The 11,389-nt window shown below is 38.4% G+C and overlaps 1 protein-coding gene and 1 non-coding gene across 2 annotated transcripts; both read right to left on the minus strand.

Annotated features, from left to right (window-relative positions):
• Positions 1-3,244: 3,244 nt before the first annotated feature.
• On the minus strand, positions 3,245-3,318 carry TRNAI-AAU (transfer RNA isoleucine (anticodon AAU)). The gene has a single exon. It is a non-coding gene; the product is annotated as a tRNA-Ile (tRNA).
• A 5,589-nt stretch (positions 3,319-8,907) lies between these two features.
• LOC130024803 (olfactory receptor 6C2-like) lies at positions 8,908-9,846 on the minus strand. Its single transcript, XM_056115584.1, has one exon. The coding sequence runs from the start codon at positions 9,844-9,846 to the stop codon at positions 8,908-8,910; it is 939 nt and encodes a 312-aa protein (XP_055971559.1).
• Between the last annotated feature and the right edge of the window lie 1,543 nt (positions 9,847-11,389).

Raw genomic sequence — 11,389 nt, forward strand, 5'->3', positions numbered from 1 at the left:
AATCGACGATCTACGGGAGGGCCATCCCTGACCTCCACCTTTCAAGGAGTAGTTTCTCTTTTCCTATATTAGCCATATTTTAGTTCAATAAAGCTTTCTTTTTCTATCACTGCCTGCCAGGTAACTGCGTCCCTGTGCATGTCAAACTTGTAGTCATCCCCCCACCTGCTGGACCAAAATTCGGGTTACAGATTTCATTCACTGAGATGATACATCTGGATCAATCTCTAAGAAAAATAGCACGTGAACTCTTAAAATTTAAAAATAGAGCTTCCATATGACCCATAAATTTCAGTCTCTGGCATCTATCCCAAGAACACCAAACTATTACTTTGAAAAGACATAAGCACACTTGTTTTTTGTTGCAGCATTGGTTACAATAGGCAGGGTCTGAAAACAACTCAAGGAAAGGTGAGTTGATAAAGACATGGTGGCATAGCAGGCTCTGGGCCACCAGACAGACAGCACAGTGACCCAGGACACAGCAGCAGTGCTTCCCAGGGTAGCTTCCACCAGCCCCACCATGGACCCTCAACCACCTTGACTGCCCTGCCTGCCCTAAGGACCCCTCTGCTGCTGCTACTCCTGGGTCTCCTCAGATCTGTGCCCTTACATGGGGGAGACCACCCCTGCTTCTCCTACCCACTTCATCTTTCACAGTTCTGGAGTCAGCAATGTCACGGATGAAATGATGCCAAAACATTTCACTTCTCCTTTTATTATGTCACGGTCACAGTCCTCCCATTGTTTATCGATGTGCTCTAGTGGACCCAGTAACGTCTCCATCATGAGACTTGTTGTTACTGTGTTTGGCATATCGAGTACATCATGGGTAGCTTACCAGGCTTTGCCATGAGGACAAGATACTCTCGGTAGCTTGCAGCTTGCCGAGCTCTCCGAGAGGGGCTGAGGAATTAAACTCGGGTCAGCCATGTTGACCGCTTGTAAGACAAACGACTTACCCACTGTGCTATCGCTCCAGCCCTTTTTATTATGTACTACCAAGAAAATAAAATCAAATTGAAAATTACTCACTGCCTTGGTCTTTCTCTAGTTTCTCTACAATTCCCTGCATTGGGGGTAGCCACCACACCCCCATCTGGCAGCATAATCAACATATGAAAGCCCTTCTTCTGCTCAAGGCAAATACCACTTAGGGGTATTTCTCCTCTATTTAGTCCAATAACTTAATTAACATCTTAATTCTACTTCTTAATATTAGTTATTTTGTATGGACACAGTAAGAGATACACTAAGTGGGAGATGCATGCTGAAAGTAGATTATAGACCAAACATGATTTCCACTCAATTCCTCTTTTGCAAACCACAGCACCTAAAAGGAGAGAGAGAACAAAAGGGAATGCCCTGCCACAAAGGCAGGGTGGGACTGGGGGTTTGAGGGGTTGGAGGGATACTGGGATCCATGGTGGAGGTATGGGTAAAAGGCAAAGGCCCTCCCGTTGATCATCGATTTGCTCGAGCGGGCCCAGTAACGTCTCCATTGAAGATTTTGTTGTTACTGTGTTTGGCATATCGAATACGTCACGGGGAGCTTGCCAGGCTCTGCCGTGCGGGCGAGATACTCTCGGTAGCTTGCTGGGCTCTCCGAGAGGGGCGGAGGAATCGAACTCGGGTCGGCCATGTTGGCTGCATGCAAGGCAAACGCCCTACCACTGTGGAGGTATGGGTACTTGATCATTATATAATTGAAACCCAAGCACAAAAATTTGTAAGTCTACAACTCTACCTCATGGTGTTTCACTAATAAAAATTTTAAAAAAGAGATACATTAAGCTTGTAGGGTGGTTCTGCTGGGGACATCTCCCACAGACTCATAATATAGTGCTCAGGCCAGATTAATTTTTCCTAGCCCTAGCAGGGTCCTAATCCAGCTTCTAGTTTTTGGATCATGACAGAATTTGTCAATGATCATGCTCTTAATTTATAGTTAAGTATTATGGTGATTTGGCCTGACCTGTTTTGATGCAAAGTAGCTCACAGTTTGCCTGGGTATATCCAGTTCCTAGTCAGGACCCTGTTTGGGGGATGCTAGGAAGTAAGAGAAACTGAGGCTTAAGTCAAGAGAACAGATGCTCAGGAGTGAATATCATTCGGAGTCCATGAACTTTCAAGTTACAAACGCATAGCATTAACTGTCTTCCTGTGTATATACATAAAGGACATTTCTCTGAATTAATTATGCGAGGGATTTAAGGAGAATAGAAAAGCAATATTTACAAGTTAACAGAGTCAGATTAGTCAGATTGACTGGTTGGGGAAGCAGAGCACAAAGAAAGAGGTTACAAGTAAACACAGTGGAATGGGAGCACTGTGATGGGAGTGACTCAATAAAGCTAAGCTCCCTGTGGCAAAGAAGAAAGAACAAACCACTGTTATCCTACAGTAAGGGACAATTGCAAATTGACTCAGTCTTTCAGACTTCTAACAGAACCAAGGTTAGGAAGATGATGGAGGTTGGAGAGTGGCTGGGCTTTGTAAAGGGATGATACAGGGTAGAGTTTCAAGGAAATTGGTGGAGGGTCTTTGACCACTTAGGGTAAGGGGCATGCGATGACTTTTTTCCCCTCAAAAGGGAGATTGATTCTCATATTTCCTTATGATACTGACTCTTTTGATATTTTTTCATAATTTCAATTGGCAGTCTTGATTGATTGTGTTTAATAATGTTGATTAATAGATGTAGTTCTGTAATGATTTAACAAGATAATTAAACTGTATTTACCTCTCCAGGTATCTTCCAGAGGGTCTTGAACTCTCTACTTTCCCATTTTCAAATCATAAGAAGCCAGTTTTTAAAGGCTTTCTAATTATAAATGTTGGACACATTTTTTTCTTACTCTCTAACAAGAGGAAAACCTAACGTAATGGTGAACAAGACTTCATACTGTTTTTCTGTGAGTGTGTGTGTGTGTGTGTGTGTGTATGCGCTTGTGTCTGCGTGTGTGTGTAGAACTCTGACAGTTCTGAGCAGGAATTTGACTGTCTACATCAAAAATAATGGTGTTTCTATTTTCTGCTTAAACTTCTGGTGGAATTCTGGAATCACTTAAACAAATTCAGCACTGAATCCTGGTCTCCTGGGTTCTCATGCCACTAGTTAAACTTTTGCATAATGAACTTCTTACAAAATATTGTAGACATACTGCTATTTGTTCAGCCATTGATTAAGCTGATTGAATTTAGCATGAACTCCACATTACTTTTTTATTTTATTGTATCACCATGGCCCGTACAGGGATCGAACCTGCGATCTTGGCATTATTAGCACCACGCTCTAACCAACTGAGCTAACCAGCCACCGTGGGTTGGAGCGATAGCACAGCGGTAGGGCGTTTGCCTTACAAGTGGCCAACATGGCTGAGCCGAGTTCAATTCCTCCGTCCCTCTTGGAGAGCCTGGCAAGCTACCGAGAGTATTTCGCCTGCACGGCAGAACCTGGCAAGCTCCCCGTGATGTATTCAATATGCCAAACACAGTAACAACAGGTCTCATGATGGAGACGATACTGGGCCCGCTCGAGCAAATCAATGAACAACTGAAGGACCGTGACCGTGTATCACCGTGAGATAGAGTTACAAACTTTCATGTTTGAGATTCAGCCATACAATGATGGAACAGTCATCCCGACAACCAGTGCACATTTTCCACCACCAATGTCCCAATTATCAACACCCCACCCCTACACACACATACATACACATCACAGTCCTCACCCTGCCTCCATGGCAGACAATTTCTCCAATACTCTCTCTCCAATTTTGGGCATTATGCCCTGCTCGAATTTTCCTACCACCATTCAAGCCTGCCTGCCTGGGGCAGACGCTAGACAGCACATTTTTCTATAGCTCATTTTGAATATGAACTCTGAGTGAGCTTGTATAGCTGAGCCGAACATGGTTTGTGAGTGTGGCTCCCACATATCTAACTTTTGGTCATTTAATTTCTTGGTAAACTTGGTCCCACGTTGTTGGGCTCTGGCCAAGGGCACAGCAGCAATTTTGGGGAATCAGGAAGCCTGAAGTCACCATCAGGCTGCTGATGCACTCACTCCGCTTGTACATACGTAAAGGTAAAAGGTAAAGGCCCTCCCGTTGTTCATCAATTTGCTCGAGCGGGCCCCGTAACGTCTCCATTGGAGACTTGTTACTGTGTCTGGCATATCGAATATGTCACGGGGAGCTTGCCAGGCTCTGCTGTGCGGGTGAGATAGTCTCGGTAGCTTGCCGGGCTCTCCGAGAGGGGCGGAGGAATCGAACTCGGGTCAGCCATGTTGGCTGCATGCAAGGCAAACGCCCTACCGCTGTGCTATCGCTCCAGCCCCTGTACATACGTAACGAACTTAATTTAGCAAGCAACCAACTTTTTTCTAAAAAAAATGTTATCACTAAGTTTTATTAGGGTTTTATTAGGGTTTTCAGTAAGATGGAACTTCGAGGAATGAGGAGATGAGGAGTGAGGGAGCAGGGACAGTGCTTTTGAAGCCATCTCAGATCTCATAGTAAACCACCAACTCAGATATTTTGGTACGATCGCTGCCTCAGGGACAGCTTATTGTAAGAATACTGCTTTGATCCCACTGGCTAGTATGTGGAGTAGACTTTGCCCACCCAGAACATGACCGCATAAAGGCCACAAAGTGCCTTCACATGGCATTCCAAGGAAGTACAAGACAATATGATAGAACAACAGCATCAGAAAGAAGTCAAGTTCCTGTCTTACTAGTTAGGGGGAAAAGCATAATCTCAATTCAATTTTTTCCTACACATTCCAAACATGGATACAAGAATTTTTAAAGATAAAACTAGACTCCCCCCATTTGTTACTAATGGTCATTTAATGAAAAGATACAGGTTAAGAAAAGTTATTTTGTATCATCTGCATCTATCAATTTAACTATATGTAATCACAGGGTCAGCTGTCACATTTGAAAAAAAGGAAAAGATAATTTCTTTGTTTTTCCCTTTAAATAGAACTTTTTCTAAGACATAGATTAATTTTGTAGAGGACCCAAACCCAGCTAAAACTCAATAATTTAATATGTTATTGCTTTGAAATAGCACTGTAGCACTGTCCTCCCTTTTTTCATCGATTTGCTTGAGCGGGACCAGTAACATCTCCATTGTGAGACTTGTTGTTACTGTGCTTGGCATATCGAATATGTCATGGGTAGCTTGCCAGGCTTTGCTGTGAGGGCGAGATACTCTCAGTAGCTTGCCGGGCTCTCAGAGATATGACAAAATCAGTAACGAGTCTCACAATGGAGATGTTACTGGTGCCTGCTCAAGAAAATCGATGATCAATGGGAGGACAGTGCAGTGGTACAGTGCTTTGGAATATCTGCTTTTGAAAAAGCACATTTTCAAATACATATTGTATTATTTTTTTGTTTCCGATGTTGTTGCCTCTCGAGTCATGTTATTGAAGACCTCTCATAGATTCATTTTCCTGCAGAATTTTGCCTACAGTTTGATAATATATGTTATGAATTCTTGATCATTCTTAATGTCTTTAATACGTTTTAGTTAACCTTTGAGAATGCCATAAGATACAGTTCTAGTTTCATTTATTTATATGACTATACAATTTTCCCAGTAGCATTTGTTAAAGAAACTCTCCTTATTTCATTCCATGTGTTAAGTTTCTTTGTCATCATTTCACAGGTACTAGGGTTTATTGCAAGATTTTAATTTTTTCTTTGGTCTGTGAGGCAATATTTATTCTGGACCATTTTGTTTATTATTTTGTAATTACTTTGTGTGACAAATACATTTTAGGAGTCACAGCACAGTGGGTAGGGCATTTGCCTTGCACATGGCTGACCCGGGTTCAATTCTTCCGTCCCTCTCGGAGAGCCTGGCAAGCTACCGAAAGTATCCCGCCCACATGGCAGAGCCTGGAAAGCTACAGTGACCTATTCGAAATGCCAAAAACAGTATAAACAAGTTTCACAATGGAGACATTAACTGGTGCCTGCTCAAGCAAATCAGGATGACAGTGCTACAGTGTAAATTTGCTAAGATTCATTTTAAAATATAAGCCAGAGATATAGAACAGTGAGCAGGGAAATTGCCTTGCATGCCTTCAACCTGGGTTTGATCCCTGACATCCCATAATGGCATCCCCTGGCATCCCCTAGCACTGTCCTGTTTAATCTCCGAGCATAGCGTCAGGAATATCTCTGAGTACAATAGTATACGACCACAACCATATATAGATAGATAGATAGATAGATAGATAGATAGATAGATAGATAGATATAGATACATGTGGAGTTTGAGCTTTAAATTCAGAAACAACTCATTTTAGGTCATGCTATATTTTAGAGATTGTGATAGGAATATCTATGCTACATTTTCTAAATATTCTGTAACAGGTTCAGATATAATATGGATTCACAAGAACCTGGGCAGGTATTCCATTCTAATGCTAAAATGTCAGAACTAGGGATACTATCAGGTAACAATAGCAATGCGATTCATGTTACTCACAGGTCTTAATATTTAGGTATTATTCACAGGGAATTTTTAAAGCTCAAAATGTACATGGAAATTCAAATAAGAATAGAAGAATTAAAACGTCATTATATTTCAGCACAATATTTCTATTGGTAGTTTCAGATAGTTCTACAGATGGCTGGTTTGTAAAGAAAAAAACTTTATGTAATGTTTTAACTAGGCTAATCATCTCTTAGGTGTTTTTATGTGGAAAGAATTCTCTCTACCCCCTTTCCCAAGATACAGTGATTTTTCGGTTAGGTTAGGATAAATGTAAAAAATGCTGAAGCTTGCTATCTATTATCCTGATCATTTGTTCACAGTAAAAATTTGGTCCTCTACAGAACTCGTTTTATGGTAGTGTGTTAGTCATAGGTTAACAAGTTAATGTGTCAGAATTTAATAAGTCTGAGTTAAGTTTTTAAAAAAGAAGTTATATAGAACAAAATTTGCCAATGGCAAATCAAAAACAAAATAATGCAATAATAATGCTGAAAAAGAAATATCTAATAAGACAGGAGTGATGAAATTAGCATAACTTTAAAATAAACAGGAGACATGATAAGGGGGAGAAATTAAAAAAAAAGAAAGAACTGTCAAAAGTGTACTGAAAGAGAAAGGTTATAAAAGAATAACAAATTATTCAGCTCCTGAAACAACAACTTAGTGATTTAGTTTACCACTTTAAGGAAATAAAACCAACCAAAGAAAAAACATGTCTTATTATGGATTATCGGACTATAACTGTGAGCTGAGATTAACTTGTAATGGCCTTCATATCTATGAAAAGGTAGATTATCCACATAACTAAACTTCTGAAGAAAAGTTGATTGATAAAAGTGTGTCTGGCATTTCTTTATTCCTAAGAACAATTTTGTTTTACACTTACGCTGTTGTAGATTCCAACCACCAGTTCTACCTCAGAGTAAATAATTAGAGACAATTAGATGAATGCAAGTCAGTGTGAAAACAATTAGACGACTGATATCTACTTTTCCTGGCAATTAGCATGATTAGAAAATTCTCAAACTTGTAAATATCAAAGCACTATATACATCCAGTAAACTAACCTAAATTTAGAACATTTAGATAAACAGATGCACTTGGTCCAAAATAGTATAACTGACTCTTTATAAATTTACATGATCCTGATTAATGACATGATTGGTAATGTGCTTGAAATAATGGGAAAATTGACTCTTAAATTGTCACTTCTATTGAAGTTGGTGCTGGGTTTCAATCTATATCATGAACTGAAAGTGACTCGGAGGGTGCATAGAAGGAAAGAATTTTTTATTTCATTTGATTATAATTTATTATAACATAAGTACAAAAGTTAATATTTATGTTTTTGATGAAAAAAGTGACTCCATCTTCATCACCACCAGAGTACCTTAGACCTGTCATGGTGGTCATTAACATCATTTCTACCCAGCTTATCTATTTATTTTTTTTTCATTTTTATCATTGTTACTAAAATCATGCCATTGAAAATACCTTTAAGCTCCAAATCCATGAGTATTCTGACTTATTTTATGTATTCTGATCAAATCTACATTGAATTAACTTTTTGCTAGTGTGAGATTCAGATGTAATTTCATTTCTTTTGTACAGTTTTCTGTTTGGGGATTACAACTATACTTTAATTTTCTGGATTTTGTTTTGTAGTTTGGCTGGAGCGATCGCATAGTGGCGTGGTAGGGCGTTTGCCTTGCACGCAGCCAACACGGCGGACCCAAGTTGGATTCCTCCGCCCCTCTCAGAGAGCCTGACAAGCTACTGAGAGGATCTTGCCCACACCTCAAAACCTGGCAAGCTCCCTGTGGAGTATACTATATGTCAAACACAGTAACAAGTGTCACAGTGGAAATGTTACTGGTCCCGCTCGAGCAAATCCATGAACAACAGGAATACAGTGACAGTGACAGTGTATTTTGTAGTTATAATTCAAAATGTAGAAGTTTATGAGTTTCTATCAGTATCCCCTTTGCATCGAATTAAAAAAAGAGACTATTAACTCCAAGAAAATGTATGGATATTTGAATGATCTGTAAGGGAAGAACTTTGTGTCATACTAATCTCTCTCACTCTTTAGACTACTTTTCTACGTACTATACTAGAAATCTTACAAGTTTAAATCGCACCTATAGCAACGAAGGTAAGTTCTATTACCTTGACATGTATTTTGCTGTTTTGAAATATTTCAGTTTCACTGAAATGAACACCATGTATAAGTTTGATGAAATGAAAAGGCTTTTTTAAAGATGAGGTCAGTATGCAACTTTAATGTGGGTACATGATTAAAGAAATAATATAATTCATTGAAATTAGTTAAGATATAATCAAATATTTGGAAAACTTAATTTTATTTCACTCTTATCATCAAAGTTTTTTATTTCTTTGAGAAAAAAGAGATTCTCTTTATCGAGTGACTAAAAGCTTGCTTCACTTGCTTATTCCTTAGGGTATAAATGAATGGATTCAACAAGGGTGCAACAGAAATATTCAGAACTGAAACTACTTTATTTATTGCCAATTCTTCTTTATCAAAGGGCTTAATATATATGAAGATACAACTTCCATAGGCGATAGAAACTACAATCATATGAGATGAGCATGTAGAAAAGGCTTTTTTTCTCTGTTGAATAGAGGGAAATCTCATAACTGTCCTGATAATGTATGTGTAGGAAAGAATTACACACGCTAGTGTTATAATGAGGGTAAACACAGCCGTAATGATAACCATTATTTCTATTAGCCATGTATCAGTACATGAGACCTTTATAAAAGGGCCTGCATCACAGGCAAAGTGATCAATAGCATTGGAGTCACAGAATTCAAGCTCAAGGCCAATGCTGAGAGGTGGGAGAATAACCAGTAAAGCAGACGCCCAACAGGTAAAAACGAATATGGTACATACCCTATTGTTCATGATAGTCATGTAATGAAGGGGTTTACAGATAGCAACATAACGATCATAGGACATAGCTGCCAGGAGAAAAAATTCTGTTGCTCCAAAGAGAATACCAAAAAATAATTGAATTATGCAAGCATTGTATGTAATGGTATTATCCCCAGTTGACATACTGTACAGAAATCTTGGAATACAAGCAGTTGTAAATGAGACTTCTAAGAATGAAAAATTTCTGAGGAAAAAGTACATAGGAGTTTTCAGATGCGAGTCCACCAATGTGAGAGTGATAATAATCAGATTCCCTGCTATACTCAATATGTAAGTGATAAATAGAAAGATGAAAAGTAGGATTTGCAATTGTGGGTCATCTGTTAATCCAAGCAAGATAAAAGTTGTTATTGCCGTTTGATTCCTCATGATTATCTTTTTATTATATCAAGAAGCATGTAAAAATAAAATTTAAAAGTCATGATGAACCGGATTTTCATAATCTATAAAAAACAAACATTACAGTCTATATTAACTCTTTCCTTTCATCATAATCAATGTGAGTACTATTCCATCCCATTGTGATTTTTTTTATGATTCTCTACTTAGTGTCTCAGTATTCATGTTACTATTTAAAATATATTTTTATGTCATTTATGTCACCTCATATTAAAAAATTAATTTGGGGGTCTTCCAGTGATCATAGGATTTATTTTGCATCAACCTGCTTGAGGCTCAAATCTAGGGCACCAAGTATGGAGTACTAGGGAAACTTAAGACAACTTAACATTGCTTGAGGATTCCCAGTGTCAACTCTGTACTGGTTGGGGTCTCCAGAGATAAACCTAGTGTAACTTGGAAGGGCTTGTGGCAATTGGGATTTAATTTGAGTTGGTTGCATGCAAAGCTTATGACATAACTCTGTATGACCTTTCTCAACTCCAGGAATATTGTCACTTTTCTTTAATTTCATGAATTAAATTTACAAATAAGTTAGAAGGGAAACAATTTAGAAGAGAAAAATTGTGTACTTGACATTTTTATGAAAAAAAACTTTTTAGATAAGACATAGCTCAGTAGTTACAAAATTAAATTCTCTTCTAGAATCACTATCAACATATCATATCCCCAGGACACAAAAACAACAAACTGAAATATATCTGAAATCTTTCCTTTGTACTTCTTTGTATTTTTAAGTAAAAAATTGTTTGAAATAAAATCTTTTATCTATTATGTGAGAAAGATTTCCATACAAGTATTTGCAAAAGGTATAGCCTCATAAATCAATGTTTGTTTGTTTTAGTTACAAAGTTGTTCATTATTGGGTTTCAGTTATCCAATGTTTCAATACCTGTCACTTTACCAGTGTACATTTCCATCACAATTGTCCCCAGTTTCCGTCTCGCTACCTCCACCCCGCCATTCTGCCTTTATGGCAGGCACTTTTCTTCTTTCTGTCTCTCTCTCTCTCATTCTCTCTCCATTTCCTTCTGGGCATTATGGTTTGCAATACAGGTACTGAAAGGTTATCATATATATTCCTTTATCTACTTTCAGCACTCATTTCTTTTTCAGAGTGATCATTTACAACTATCATTGTCATAGTGGTACCCCCCCCCCACTAAGGAAAGTTTCCTGATTTTTTTATCAAATCAAATGTAATCAAACTTCCCTAATTCCATTATAAAATATTACAAAATATTTTATAATGGAATTAGGGCAGCGATAGCACAGCGGTAGGGCGTTTGCCTTACAAGCGGCCAACATGGCCGACCCGAGTTCAATTCCTCTGCCCCTCTCGGAGAGCCCGGCAAGCTACCGAGTGTATTCGATATGCCAAACACAGTAACATAAAATATAATTCTTCTAAATTGTGCTATTATTTTCATTATGCTTTTTGAAATATTACCAGTTTTTTTACTTTCTTAACTTGACCCAACTGTATTTAGGCCTTATATGTGTAATCTGAGTT

This window comes from Sorex fumeus, unplaced genomic scaffold, assembly GCF_029834395.1.
Source record: "Sorex fumeus unplaced genomic scaffold, SorFum_2.1 ptg000029l, whole genome shotgun sequence".
In the NCBI taxonomy this organism is placed as follows: domain Eukaryota; kingdom Metazoa; phylum Chordata; class Mammalia; order Eulipotyphla; family Soricidae; genus Sorex; species Sorex fumeus.

Bases quoted from the DNA above. Each gene is read 5' to 3' on its own strand.
- LOC130024803 (XM_056115584.1), bottom strand. From the start codon at position 9,846: ATGAGGAATCAAACGGCAATAACAACTTTTATCTTGCTTGGATTAACA.